The sequence below is a fragment of the Camponotus floridanus genome, unplaced genomic scaffold (assembly GCF_003227725.1).
Source record: "Camponotus floridanus strain SB8 unplaced genomic scaffold, Cflo_v7.5 scaffold43, whole genome shotgun sequence".
NCBI classification, from domain to species: Eukaryota; Metazoa; Arthropoda; class Insecta; order Hymenoptera; family Formicidae; genus Camponotus; species Camponotus floridanus.
In genome coordinates, this window is record NW_020229581.1 from 1,666,106 (window position 1) to 1,682,154 (window position 16,049).

Consider the following 16,049-nt stretch of genomic DNA (forward strand, 5'->3'; position numbering starts at 1 on the left):
CTTTTTACATTATCGCGATGATACGCAAAGTAACTGCACTGAAGAGTTGAGATACTTTGCCGAATCTTACCTTCAAGTCATCTAATTCTTCTTTTATGCTCTCCATGATCTTCGTGACGTGTTCTATAGTATCCTTCTTCGTAACACTTCTTCGTACCCTTCGGTGTCTTTTTATCACGTCGTCTACATTTAGCCGACCTTTAATGACCTTATCCAAGGTGAGATCGAAGTCGTTCATGGTATAACCGTAATCCAAGTAGTCGACGGCAGGTTTATCTTGCCCGTTGCTTTCATCATTATAAATGTCGAATCTGATTTCATTATTATTTCTGAAATGCATACGTCATCTATGGTATTTCAGAATAAATTTATCCGAACGTCGCGATATCTGATGATCATTTTTATACCTAGATCGTGCAGTCTCGTACTCTTCTTTCACTTCCTGTGTCAACAGATCCAACTCCTGAAGAAAGTTTTCGTCATCTTCTTCATCAATCGCACGCCTGTCCCGTTCGTCTTCCAACACGAAATAATCGCTAAATTCTTCATCCAATCCAACTTCTCGCTTGCCTACGTCAAATTACCTTACAATCATTTTTTGATAATTTTAACAAAACAATTATTATAATAACTTGAAATATTTTTTTAGAATATTAAAAATGAAATTGATTTTTAGAAGAATTTAAAATTTTTGGGTGAACATATATCTTTTAATTAATTCCTTTATATTTTATCTACGAGAAAATATATAAACATAAGATTATCAGCTAAGACATTCACCTCTTTTGTTGAAATATCCCATCGTGTCACTGTAAAGATCCCTCGTAAGGACGAGTCGGCGATCCCTCGGGGGACTGTACCTTTGTCCGTCGTAATCGTTGGATTCGAGCCTCGTGTAGATCACCCCGTGAGGTGTGAAACAAGCGCACTTCTTGGACACCCTTTGCGGTGGCGGCACCGCGTATCTACACTTGTGTCGTCGCCATCGGTGTCCATCCCTCTCGCATCGCCACTTCTGTCCAGGAAGACAATCGGTCTGTGTTTCCGGTCGCGAACACTCCGCCGCGAGACGTTCATGCTTCGTCGCGAAAGGCGTGTGCATAGCATGCACCCTATTATCGAGATGCGGATCTGAACCTGGAAGGATCGTTTATCACATTATAAATAACGTTTTAATTTTGCCGAATGAAGGATCTTTTTCTAATTAATACTAAATTTATGGAACCGTCAATTTAACGGATTTTGGATTTCACGAGCAAAATTATAGAAGTCATTTCTTCCTAGCAATTTTTGCTGACTTTTATGTTGGATATATATTCGTCGGATATATCATTCCATTAATAAAAGTCAGCAAAAATTGCTAGGAAATAATAGTAATAGTTTCTGTAATTTTGCTCGTGAATCTGGTCTCGTAAATCTAGTTAATTTCTCTCGTCGATATACGTCTGCGAATTTATTTAAGACATTTGCAAGCTAATTTTCATGATGGAAATTTTTATAAAAGACAATTTTTATAAAATTATTTCCAATAGAAAAATAGAAACAGATTATTGGAGAAATTTCAATGCACGAGATTCCTTTTTTGAAGAAATTCTTGAAATTTCCATCTTTGAATACATAATTGTCATATTGCTTCAAAGAAAGATCAAAGTGGTCTCAAGATGAAATGGATATTTGATTATAAGATATTTACGAATAGGAAACATCAAATCACGAAAATTTAAATGGAGTCAGACAATCATAAAATTAAAGATGATGCGATATTAGAGCAATGAAATTAATTTTCATCGAAGCTTCACGTTTGCAACGATATAAAGAAATTATCTGATAATATTGCGAATGTTACTTCGCGAGCGAAAAAATAAACTTTGATATAAGTGGAAGGCAATAAAGTAGGATTAGAATTTGAACATCATGCTTCCCTGGAAAGAAGAATCTCCAAAAAAAACTACGCTTATAAGGTCATTTCTTCGTAACTCTTGATAACTCAACACGTACAAAAGTTATGCCCTTTACGTAAGTTTGAGAAATGTTGGAAGAACGTGATATACAAATATGCATATTTACACCACTTTTACTGGCACGTTCTTTATTGCTGAACATATTCTCGCGACAAAGTGCTCCATAATCTCGAAATATATATAAGAAAGATGTCCTGTCAATCCCAAGAACCGGGTACTTATGCTAATGCATATCAGGGAAAGAACTCGTTTTTCCACACTTGTAATGCTCAATATACAGCAGCTGGTTGGTTGTAACGGTAAGCCTTATAGTGCAACTGCGTTTGGAGCATTTGCTCTTCAGTCGAATTAACGGATCTAGCCACATTTTTATGAAATCAATTTTTTAACTGATGTCATGAACTGAAGTCCGATTGCACGATTTGTATTAAAGATATTTAATAATGTTGAGCTCTATTGAAAATTATTACATTATAAATCTCATCGGAGAAGCATGTGACTATAATAATTAATATCAGGCAGAATATCGCGATTCTATCTTGAGTGCTTCTTACGCTTGAATGAAAACACATAAATGGATTAAAATATTCATTTATGCATATTTCAATTTAATTTTACGAATAATAGAAAAAAGAATGTAAAGTACTTGACTTCAACTATCGACTGATTTCCATTAACCGATTGTAATATTGAGAATAATTCACAATGTAATGAATCATATAAATCTGTACAATCTCATCGTTTCATATATAAATTCCAATAATTCATCAAATATAATAAATTCATAAATTAATATTGATGGACCATTTGCACACAATTTTTCTGGGTCGTATCGGATTATTTTGAACATTCCCTCGCGATAAAAATATTTATATAACCTGCATCGCGAAAATATTTTTAGAAAACTAAACGGTCGATAATGAAAAATAGAGATTTGAATCAAATCAAATTATAATAAGCAACTCACTTGTCTCATCGATAATCGAATCTTCAAGGTCTTCGTCGTCAGAAATATCTTGATCACTTCCGATGTCACTCTCTGTAAATCGATGCTCCGCTTCAACATCCGCATCTGCATCAGGAATATCATCATCCTCTTCTGGTGTCGAGCTCGGTGGCTGCTTAGCCTGCGTAGCATTTTGCCTCTTAGCTTCCCGCGTCTTCGATTCAGCGATAGATTCCGGAATCTCACGGCGGCCAGAGGACTCGATCAGGAATGTATCGGGCCACTTGAACTTTGACCTTCTACCATGCTTGCTACTGTAACAACGGTCTTTTCTCACAACCGAGAATGCTATCGCCAGAAAATTGAAAATATTACTTCGCGTATAACGGAATTATAATTAAAATAATTTAATGGAATTACACACAAGGTGGAAATTTTCGTTCGCTACAGAGTTAAATTTACAAAAAGTGTTGCAGCAAAAAACACGCTTTAATAACGCGATTTTGCTTAATCAAATCAGAAAGTTCTGATAGATTATAATAAAATTATAAGAGATAAAATAGAACTTTTTTAACTCGCTATGGATTGGTAAAGTAAAAAGTAAAAGGTAGTAAAGTTGGACAGTTTTAAAAAAATTAAAAGTTCTATATCCTAATAATAACTAAAAAATATTATTATTAGTATTATCAGAGACATGCGTTTGACATATAAAGCATTATAATAAAAAATAAGTTTAATTATTCGACAGTTATATATCGAAGATTAAAATTATTCTTTTGAATTTTTTAAATGAAGCTTTATTAAAAATTCCTTTCTGATGTAATAATTTCAGTTATTTAAATGTTTTAAAAACATCAAAAATATACAATAAAAATATATATAAAATATATATAAAAAATAATAAGTTAAACAATTTAAAAGAATATTTTAAATAAATTTTGAGAAAAAAATCACCAACGTTCTTACTTGAGAAAGAGTTTCTTGAAAGAACGACCATCCATCTGTGGTGGAGTTTCGACGCCGGCAATATCCAAGAACGTCGGCGCCAGATCAATGTTCAAAACTATGTCATCTACTCTGCAACGTTATGTGGATGTTTTATTACGACCTTAATATCTGGCCTTACACTTTCTGATATTTGTTTTTAAATGACTTTCCACGAATGAAAGCCAAGTCGTGCAGTGGGTAAAGTTTTGTGCGCGCGAATATCAATATTATAATAACTCATACACCGTAGTACACCTTGTATAAATTTCTTATAGTCATATAGTTGTCTTTTCAAAGTATTTGAATTATTTGAAATAAAGAAGATTTATCAATTTTTCGATGATATTTAATGATGTTTAGCTCATTTTTTTCTGAGATATTGGAGATCTATGGTTAAAAATTTTGTTGTAACTATTATGCAAAGAAAAACTTTCATTTTGTCAAGTTAATTCTGTTTAAGCTTATATTTAAGAAAATATCATAACAATTAAATTTTTTAATATGCAATTTAGTGTTTTTAATTTGACATATAAAGCTAAATGGAAGAATATAGAAAGTGATAGAAAATAGAAAATGTATCTTCTTTTTATACTTTTTTCATTTTATGATTAATACATTCTTGCAACTTATTAAAATAAAAGACGATTTTTAATTAATATTTTATATTTTTCTTATTCCTAATAATTTTTATAAAGATGTAATATTCCTCGAAAAAAATGATGTCATTTTCTACAAATATTATTTGAATAATGATCGTAGGCTAACGTTTATACTGATTAGGGAATAATCTGTTCTTTTACTTACCATCTCTGTCTTTCATGGTTCAGTTTTATAGACTATAAGAATAATTTATTTCGGAGCTTTTTCGATAGAGTTCAGGACTTCGTAAATCAAAAAGATGGCGAGACAACGGCCACTTACAAGCAAATCTCTATTATTAGCATGAAATCTTGCCTAGAATTTAAACGAACAATTGTTCTATTTAGATTAATCTATTTAGATTGTATCTTTGAACCATGACAAGACATTCGAATGCCTTGATGTGTTATTACATTTCTTGCTTATTAACGAGAAATTATTACATATTGTTTGTTCGAATTATTACCCTCTCGAAAGTAGAATGTATGTATGAAGAGAGAGACAATTGTATGATTTAATAAGAGAATGTGAAAAAGATATATAAAGAGATTGCATTCAATACTGAAAATAAAATTAATATAACTGACAAGAGAAATTACACTTCTTAATATTTTTAAAATATTAAGAAAAATTAATGACTTTAAATTATACAAAATAATGGAGAGCCATTTCGATAATATCTTTTTAGAAACACATATTATTGCGTCCGCGCTGATATATGAATGATTGTGATTACGATTGTTCACAGACATGTAACAAATCTATGAAATATTTAGTTTTTTAAATTTATACATATATAAATTTTTCCTTTATTTAATACATATGTATAATATTCTCTTTCTTTCTTTTTTTCTTTCACAAAACAGAATTAACTTCAATCTAGAGTTGTTATCCAAACTATAATAAGTACTAGATAATGCATGCAATTTTAAATTTTAATAATAAAGAACACATTCAAAATATTAAATGTGTAATTAAGAGACTTACATGGATCCGGGTTCGACGCCAGGTCCTCTAATGAGAAATGGTACCCTTACATCGAACTCGAACGGAAAGCTCTTGCCTTTTATAAGCCCGAATTGTCCCAAATGATATCCATGATCGGATGTATAAATAATATACGTATTATCTAATTCACCCAAATCTTTTAATTCTTGATAAATCTATAATAGAATTAATGCAAATGATATTTTAATATTTTTTAAAGTTTTTAAAATAGTTTTCTGAAGTTGACATGATTATATATAATGATTTATAAAATCATTATATATAATTCATTTATATTGTATAATCTAACATTATATACTTAAACATTATATATAATTAATTGCAATACAAATGTGAAGTATTATACGTACTCTATCTACGGCAGCATCAACGCTTTGTAAAGTTTGCAGTCGTTTCGTCATTAAAAGATCTGTAAACTGTTTATGAATAGGTTGCATCTTCTGCGTAACTTGTAGTATCCACTGCTTATCGGGATTAGGTGCATAATCATATGCTGGTGTGCTAAAATGCAAATAATGCAGATATATATCATTAAATTACTTTTCGATCATATCTCACAAACATGGTAAAATTTAATATATTTTTTTTATTTAATTAAAAATCTACACGTGTGATTGTAATAAATAAAAAATTTTCTATTAAACAGTTTCTACAAGATTAATATTTTTATGTTTAAAAGCTTTATATATATATAAATCTTCCGATAAAAAATGAGATAAAATATATAACGAAAAGATACAAATTTCCGAGGATATCAAGGTATTATACATTAATTGTTACAGAATATATAAAAATATAAATGTAAATATCTAAACGATTAAAAATTTAATTTGGAAATATCCGCTGATTCAATCATATACATTATCTTTCAGAATACAAAATATAAAAATTACCTAAGTATGAAAACCAACTTTTAATTATTATCTGTTGATACACTTTCTATATAATTAGTAGTTCACAAAATTTATTATTGTTTCTTTTCAAATATTCAAAAAACAGATTTTTTATCATAGATAAACAATACAAAACATATATTTCCAGTCGCTCGGCGTAAATACGTATATTTTTTTCTCATTCAAAAATTATAATTTTAAAAAGAAATTACTGAAATAATTAAATATATATAATAAGATTTCATAGCTATCATTCACCGCATTTATTCTATTATCGTCCAAACAACATATCGAGGTAACAAACGAGATCTCAAGAGACTGAGGCCTATTGTTCTATTTCTATATTTTCGTTTAGAAAAAAAATTTACATTTGATTTCATCTAGAGCAGTACTGATTTACTTGCAACTTTCGGCCAGATTTCTTAGCTTACGCCTACTGTTGCCCTTTTATCACTTGCGCCACCGAACGTTCGTTACGCATTAATTACGTACATGTTCTGTAACAATTAGAAATATTTGTGTTTTGAAACGAAATTAATAGTAGAATAATTATTTTTATTATTAATAAACAATAAAGAGAACTTAGATAGATAGATTGCCACATTATATTTGTAACGTACACGTTCCTGAGCGCTCCTTAATTACGAGCGGCACGAACGGTAAGAGGGGAAATAGACGTAAGCTAAGAAATCTGGCCGAAAGTTACAAGTAAATCCCAGCAATGATCTAGAGTATGAAAATAAATATGATCGAGGACAATGTCACACGAGCATTAAACAGATTGTATCTCAAAATGTATTGCTTTTGTACTTCCTAGATGGAGTCAAATAGGAATTATTTCTCTAAACGAAAACATACTTAGTGCACTATAATATATCAGGGACGAATTACAGCAGTATAGTTAAGATAATTTAGGTTTAAGTTAGATTTAAGTTATATTTAAGTTACATTAAATTACATTAAGTTTTATTAGCAAACATGTATTTGAAAATTTTTTGAAAGAAAGTAAAAATTTTTTGAAAAAGTGAAGACTTGCATCCGGGCCTCACCACAAAAATGAAGCAAACATAAATTCTAGAGTGCATAAATAAAGATGGCTAGATTAATTAAATACATTTGAAAAGTTTATTTCTCAAGCAATCGTTTTTAATGGGGTTGAAACAGAATTTAGGAACTGCTTGCCCACTTATCCACTTATTCATTTTAATTCGTGTACTAGAATCAGTAAATAATAATCACATTTTTATTCTATGAGAAATAATTTATATCTAACTGCATCTCCAGTGTATGAAAATTAATGACCAGCATTATGTATATATCGTCACATTGTATCGTATTTAAATTCTTAGAGTAATCGACAATCGATCGAAAGTGCTTAATGTAAATTGTGTATATTTTCTCATTTAAAAATTTTGATTTTACATTATGTTACCTTTCAGAAAATACAAAATATAAAAATTATCTAAGTATAAAAATCAACTTTTAATTATTATCTATTTATATACTTTTTATATAATTTGTGGAGTTCACAAAATTTATTATTATATGTTTCCTTTCAAATATTCAAAAAATAGATTTTTTATCATAGATAAACAATAATAAACATATATTTCAAGATACATATTTTTATAACATTGCTGCATTAAATTAGAGAAAATCGCAATATATTAAATATCAATTTTCGTGGTTTTAACAAAGTGATTCGCGCGGTTTAGGTTTCAAGTCTAACATTTACTGAGCGTTCCCAAAAGGATCTTTGATCTTCCATTTTCGCAAGAAATTCGTCGGCAGCTAACTCAGTGCTATATCGCGAAAGCCTTGGCAGCCACGCGACATCGTCCCTAATTACAATCGCGTTCCATTGATAGTAAGATCTTAAGGGCTCAGAATTTAGGGACGTGCAATATAGTTTTGTCCCAGAAAGCCTCGTCAGCTAGACCGAAATTGAATTAATTCTCCGCGGCCAGTAAGAGAGAGATCGCCGATGAGACGGCGAGCTGAAGTACGGGAGACGGAAACTCTCGAGACGGACTGCCGTCTCTTTCTTCTCCTCCAATTACGCGAGACACGAAATTATGGGTAATTGGCTCTTCACCTTCCTTCATGTCCTTCAGGAGCGCTCATACCGCACGCAGAATCTTTGTCTTATTGACGGGTCCTCGTGCAGGACGCGCCGCAGGAACAGGTTTTTGAATATGCATGCACTTTAAATTTCAGAAAATATTTCAGAGGGACCGATAAAAGGTATATAATCTTCTTTTGATACCATATTCGATGAAGAACGAAAAAAACCCGTAAAGTTGCAAAGATTTAAATATGATTCATGCGAATAGGATTTAATAAAATTATATTCTAAAATTTATCAGTTTATTTATACATCATTTTTATCATTAAATATTGCTAAGACTGAAATAAATTCACTTCTCGAAATTATAAATGAATAAATCGTATTTCTAAAATAAATTCAAGAGAAATATAAGAGTTTCCATTTATAATTTATTTAATATTCATACTTTTAAAATACTATTTTCTATTTCTCCATGAGATAATAAATCTAATCAAATTTTTGTTAAAATGGAGAAATGATTCTAAAGAAAATCTTTGAAAAATTTTATACTAAACGAAGTTGACATATAATATAAATCTCGTTTTCATAAAATCTAAATGGTTCGTTACGAGTACGTTGCAATTAGATAGAAACGAAGATGTTTCTTTGAAAAAGAATTAATTAGAAAAGTGCAGAAATGAAAAAGAGTTAACTACAAAAGTTCACGGAAAAATACATAAGAGAGGAGGAGAGAAAGAAACTCTTTAATGTTCGAGCAATTCATGCTAATTCTATCTTCTATCGTATGACCTTCCGGCTCTTGTGTGCGCTGTCATAAATTTTCCGCACTTTAAACAAATTTAAAACGAAATGCGCAATCCGGCCACGTCAGTCCCGAACGGGGATATCGCGTCTCCTTAATTGTGGCCTATTCTGCGTTTACCGTCTCGCCACGACCACTTAACTCGCCCACGAGAGATCGCGAATTATATTTACACTCAGACGGGTGTCATCGTCTGCTCACTTATGTCCTCGTTCGTCTCCCAACTTCCTTGTTTTGTATGCGATTTATACAACTTGGAGATAAAAATAGACGTGTATCTCGCAAAGCGATAAATGAGCGACTAAATGAGCATATCATGTGTTATAGTTTTTTTTTTTAATCAAAGATACAACGCAAAAACGTAACAAAAACTATTCTTATTAGATAATATTATCCTCGATACTTGATTAACGTGTAAAAAGTATATAAGTATATTAAGAATAATATCGCGCGTTATCTTTTTTCTTTTTTTAAAGAAACGTTAAGTTTTATTGAGCGAGACAATTATATTTTAATTTTATAAATATAAAGAAGTAACGAAAACAATCAGAAACAGTTAATTTATTTGTTGTTGATCAATCACATGCAATTTTCTATAATAGTATGTATTGAACAAATAAAAAAAAATTGTTTGAATTACCGCTTATTATATGAGAATTTTCTCATTACATATTTATATTTTTAAATTTATGTTTTTACCAGGATACATCTAAATTATATTATTTTTTTTAATATTCGTAGAATTTTTTCTCGAATTCTATTTTTACGATTATAAACTTAACATAAAGTAAAAAAATGAAAAATTTTCAAGCATTGTAAATGGAAATTCATAAATGTGCCAAATGTGGTTCTAACATCGACACATAAAATTAACATTTATTAATCGCACGTCATGTTTAGTTATATAAAAATAGCAAAACATAAAAAACCTTATTCTCACTATAATATACCATTTATTTCTGTACTAAATTATTTTTTTCACAAATCTTTCAGCTATAAAAAGATCTCATTTGTCTTATATCGAAAAATATTTCTTTACTTTGTAAAAGATCACCCGAAATTATTGAATTATTTTTTAACGAATATTATATAAAATGTTGCATTATGATTGAGATAAAATCGTTATTCAATTTATTACAATTGAGATAAAAACATATCATTATTCCTTATTAGAAGTATCACCTTTTTTAAAATTAAAAATATATATTTCTATTTTTAAAAAATAAAAATAATGAGAGATTTAGTAATAACGATTTCTATTTTTATGTAGTAGTTATAACCCGTAAAAAATATTCATGCCTGTTTAGAAGTAAAGATTTAAATTAGAGAATTTAAAAGATTAATTCAAGCGGGACTGTATTCAAAGAATCTTACTCCGTGAGTAAATATTACACGTAATTACGTTAGTAACAGCTAAATCTGTTTGAATTCACAAAATGCAAATTTTCTGTTCAATGACGAAAATTTACAATTCATAAAATATTGCAGTGAATCGCGCAAAAGGAAACGATAGGATATTATGAAATACATAAAGATCGATTCTTTTATCGATGTGAATCACAGATCACACATGGCACATTTATAAATGTGTAGTATGACTCATAAGCATATCATGATTGATGCAATTTATTCATATATTATAACTTACCAAACATACCTTTGTTTACGAAATATGATTTATATTTGACTTCAGTATAGAATCTAATACATGGATTAAATGTATAAATTAACGAATAAACGCGTAAGTAAAAGCGGAAAAATATTAATTTGTAAAAACCTGTCCAATTCAAAAGCGATTGCTTCGAAAATAAATAATTTTTCGAGATTAAATGATCTAGTCATTTTTATTTATGCTCAAAATTCCATAATTTATATTATAATGTTTGTTTTATTTTTGTGGTGAGACCCGGACATACAAGTCTCTCTCTTTTCAAAAATTGACTAAGCCAACTTGTTTATGTTTTATAATTTATCAAAGCGATTTTCGTTTACGAAAAATGATTCCTACCTCACTTCATCTAGTGTATGAAAAGAGATATGACAGAGAATGATTTAACACAAATATTGAATGTGTATTCTTTATTTCTAGACATATTATTTTCATACACTAAATGAAGTCGAATAGGAATTATTTCTTCTAAAAGAAAATAGATTTGTTATATTATAATACGGGAATGAACTGCATGCAGGACGCCAAAGGCATTTAGAGCTTTAAATTATTATTTATATTCGCTTTATTTTTACAATAGAACTCAAACATGCAAGTTTTCACACATTTTCAAAAATTGGAATTAATATTAATGATGTTTTATAATTCGTGTTATCATTTGTATATTATATATAATCAATAAAAAATATTTTTATATGAGAAATAACTTATAACTCCATCTAGTATATAAAAAGAATTCATTTAATTAAGATATACGTATTAAGATATATGTATATACTTATTATGCTTGTGTACATCTTAATTAATGCGATAGAGTTATAAATTATGATTAAATTGTCAAAATATATCATAGAATAAAATATGAAATACTTTGCTAAAGATTACTCTTAAACGTAGCTTTTTGTTTCTACGAAATTCTTTCCCATTATTTAATATATAAAGGAATTAAAATAAGATAATTGGAAAAAGAATATTTTATAAAATTTTCATATTCATACGTCAAAATATGAATATGTTAAAATATAGAATATGAAATAATTCGTATATATCATCATTTACTAATAATAAATTTTATTAACTTTTATACAGATAATATATGATTTGATTATGTGTAAAGAAATCTATTAGTCTGTTTATTTTAATATGTGTATATTTCGTTGTAGTTGTGAAGAAAAATGACACAGAAAATTAAATATCATCGAATTTTTTCTTCTATTCCTATTAACCTATCTTTAAAAATATTCATAACTAATTGTGTAATTAATTAGACACGGGGCAGTCTAGAAGAAATTGATGAAATCTACACTTTATATATTGACAAAGTTACTTCTGAAATTACAGAGTACTTATATGTCAAAGTGTGCAATCTGTTTGATCGATTAATACGATCGAGTTATGTTTCATTCGTTGAATACGAATAAATCTCGAATAGTACATCAATGTTTTTCTGACGTCTCATTAAAATTAAAATTTATAGATATGATATATTATATATATAATGTGATGATAAATTTATCTGTTCTGAGAACAGCAACTTTTTTTAAATCTATATAACTGATCTAGTCGTCTTCGTTTTTGGATTCTTACGATTTATGTTTGCTTCATTTTTATGTTGGGGCCCGAACGTGCAAGTCCCCAAGTTCTTCAAAAATTTGAACGTAAGTTCTTCAAAAATTGACAAAAGTACAACTAAAATATTCGTATTTAAAACTAAATCTAGCTTAAAGCTAACTTAAATCTAGCTTAAACCTGACTTAAACCTAAACTTAAATTTATGCTGATAATTCATTTCTGGTATATTATATAGGGTATCAAGTATATTTTCGTTTACGAGAAATAATTCTTATTTGACTCCATCTAGTGTACGAAAGAGATATAACCGAAAACAATTTAACACAAGCATTGAATGTGAACTCTATATGTTTTCATACACTAAAAGAAGTCGAGTAGGAATTATTTCTTCTAAAAGAAAATAGGTTTGTTACATTATAATACAAGAATGAACTACATACAAGACGCCAAAGGCATTCAGAGCTATAAATTATTATTTATATTTGCATTATTTTCACAGTGGAATTTAAATATTCGAGTTTTCATACATTTTCAAAAATTGGAATTGATATTAATAATGCTTTATAATTCGTGTTATAATTTGTATATTATAATCACCAAAAAATATTTTTATATAAGAAATAATTTGTAACTTTATATAAAAAGAATTCATTTAATTAAGATATATATATATATATATATATATATATATATATATATAAAGTCTATTGTGAAAGCTTATGTACATCTTAATTAATGCGGTAGAGGTTATAAATTATTATTAAATTGTCAAAATATATTATAGAATAAAATATAGAATAAAATACTTTACCAAAGATAAAGATTTTTCTTAAACATAGCTTTTTGTTTCTACGAAATTCATTCCCATTATTCCTTTTAATATATAGAGAAATTAAAATAAGATAATTGGAAAAGGAATATTTGATAAAATTTTCATATTTTATATTCAAAATATGTCAAAATAAATATGAAATAAATATGAAATAATTCTTATATATAGTCATCATGATAAATTTTATTAATTTTTATACACATAATATATGATTTGTGATTATGTGTAAAGAAATCTATTAGTCTGTTTATGTTAATATGTGTATATTTCGTTGTAGTTGTGGAGAAAAATGACACAGAAAATTAAATGTCATTAAATTTTTTCTTCTATTCCTATTAACCTATCTTTAAAAATATTCTTAACTAATTGTGTATAATTATTAGACACGAGGCAATCTAGAAGGAATTGATGAAATCTACATTTTCTATATTGACAAAATTACGTGACTTCTGAAATTATAGAATACTTATATGTCAAAGTGTGTGCAATCCGTTTGATCGATTAATACGATCGAGTTACGTTTTATTCGAAATAGTGAATATGAATAGATCTATTATTTCATGTTTAAATTTTGACATCTCATTAAAATTAAAATTTATGGATATCATATATTATATATATAATGTGATGATAAATTTATCTGTTCTGAGAACAGCAATTTTTTTGAAATCTATACAACTCATCTAGTCATCTTCGTTTTTGGATTTTACGATTTATGTTTGCTTCATTTTTATGTTGGGGCCCGAATGTGCAAGTCCCCAAGTTCTTCAAAAATTTGAACATAAGTTCTTCAAAAATTTGTAAATATTCATAATATTGTGATTGTAAATATTCAAAAATATTAAAAGAGACTATAAAACTAACTTAAATCTAGCTTAAAACTAACTTAAATCTAGCTTAAACCTGACTTAAACCTAAACTTAAATTTATGCTGATAATTCATTTCTGATATATTATATAGGGCATCAAGTATATTTTCGTTTACGAGAAATAAATCTTATTTGACTCCATCTAGTGTACGAAACGAAATATAACCGAAAACAATTTAACACAAGCATTGAATGTGAACTCTATATGTTTTCATACACTAAATGAAGTAAAGTAGGAATTATTTCTTTTAAAAGAAAATAGGTTTGTTACATTATAATACAGGAATAAACTGCATCAATCATCATTAGTTTCAATATGTTTAATTTTATCAGTTTTAGTTAATTATTTTATTAGTTTATTATATAAATTAGTATATTAAGTTAGTGGAATAATTTACGAGCAATTTACAAATTTTTGAAAATGTGTGGGAACTTACACTCTTTGATCTCTGCAAAAGTGAATCAATATAAAAATAAATCACATATAAATATAAATTATGGAGAATAAAAAAAATGATTAAATCAGCTAAGTAGATTAGGACTGGAAGATTACATTTCCCACGCAATTGCTTTTAATGATGATATTAGACAAGGCATAAGAATTGATACTGTTTTGCTTGCCTATTTACGCTTATTAATTGCAGTTTAATTATATATTTCTCTACGAAATATTCGATAAAATGTCGTTTATTAGACTTTATCTAGCTGCTAGAAACAGCGAATACGTAAATAAATGATGAATCAATAATATTCCTCCGAGCAACTAAATCACATTCAAGTGTTTTGAATTCACGAAATGCAAATTTTTTCTATTCAATGATGAAAATTTACAATTGATAAAATATCGGAATAGATCGCGCAAAAGAAAACAATAGTATATTATGAAATGTATAAAAATTGATTCTTTTATTGATTATATAGACGACGTTTACTTTACCATTAGCTGACATTCTCGACATAATAAATACATTTCTTTGCGGTTGATAACGACTACTCTACAAATTAATAATCAATATCTCGTATAAAAAAATTTTGTATAAGTATATAGTATATATTATATAAGAAATATTAAAAAATACAATGAGAGTGTTTAAGAAAGCATATTATTAGTATTCTGAATTGTAATGTTTTGTAATCAAGCGTTAATCAAGTTGTATAACTTCGATTACGATATCAAATTGTCATTGACATGAAATGTCTATCATTAATCTACAATAACGTTGTCTTGCGATGCACTCAATTTCCTTTGATCGAAAGGGAATTAGATTATCATTCGGCTACTGATTGCTTAAAGGCGCGCCAATAAAAGCATTCTGAAAGCACGTTACTCTGCATGCCGCCCGACACATTAATTTCTGTCGATTAGCTTTTGAGTGGCACGACACGAGAATGGCGTGATGTAGCAGCATGTGAAATTAATCTCGATATTAAAATGTCTACACTTTCCGGCCACGTGCAGTATATATAATATGCCGTGTTGTAATTAAATACAATTTACAATGTTGAAGCGTTAAAGCATACGTATATATGTGACAGGATTCTGCGAACTCTGTATCATCTCAATTTCTTTCTCACGCATGTTAATATATTTTCACAGTATATATTAAATGCAATTCGTAACAAAATGCAATAAGAAAGCGCGATAGATCAGCCGAAATTTCGTCTTTTGATCACAAAACAAGATAAAATTTCGACGAGTTTTTCCTTCGTGTCTTGAAAATTCGTAGAAAATGAATTGTATGATATCACGAACGTACACGTGATCCAAAATCTGTTTTTATTTAGTCTGATGAGAGACAACCG

The 16,049-nt window shown here is 28.5% G+C and overlaps 1 protein-coding gene across 3 annotated transcripts in view; it reads right to left on the reverse strand.

The window, feature by feature from the left end:
* LOC105254188 (extracellular sulfatase SULF-1 homolog) overlaps nucleotides 1–16,049 on the reverse strand; it is a 97,184-nt gene that overhangs the window by 2,668 nt on the left and 78,467 nt on the right. For 2 of the 3 annotated variants that reach the window (XM_025411751.1, XM_025411752.1), the window contains exons 5-11: nucleotides 5,892–6,042; nucleotides 5,521–5,696; nucleotides 3,874–3,984; nucleotides 2,929–3,221; nucleotides 781–1,137; nucleotides 408–570; nucleotides 71–329 (exon numbers count right to left, since the gene is read on the reverse strand). In XM_025411751.1, coding sequence (XP_025267536.1) covers nucleotides 71–329; nucleotides 408–570; nucleotides 781–1,137; nucleotides 2,929–3,221; nucleotides 3,874–3,984; nucleotides 5,521–5,696; nucleotides 5,892–6,042 — 1,510 coding nt within the window. The remainder of the gene's footprint in view (nucleotides 1–70; nucleotides 330–407; nucleotides 571–780; nucleotides 1,138–2,928; nucleotides 3,222–3,873; nucleotides 3,985–5,520; nucleotides 5,697–5,891; nucleotides 6,043–16,049) is intronic. The other variant, XM_025411753.1, reaches the window with a different exon arrangement.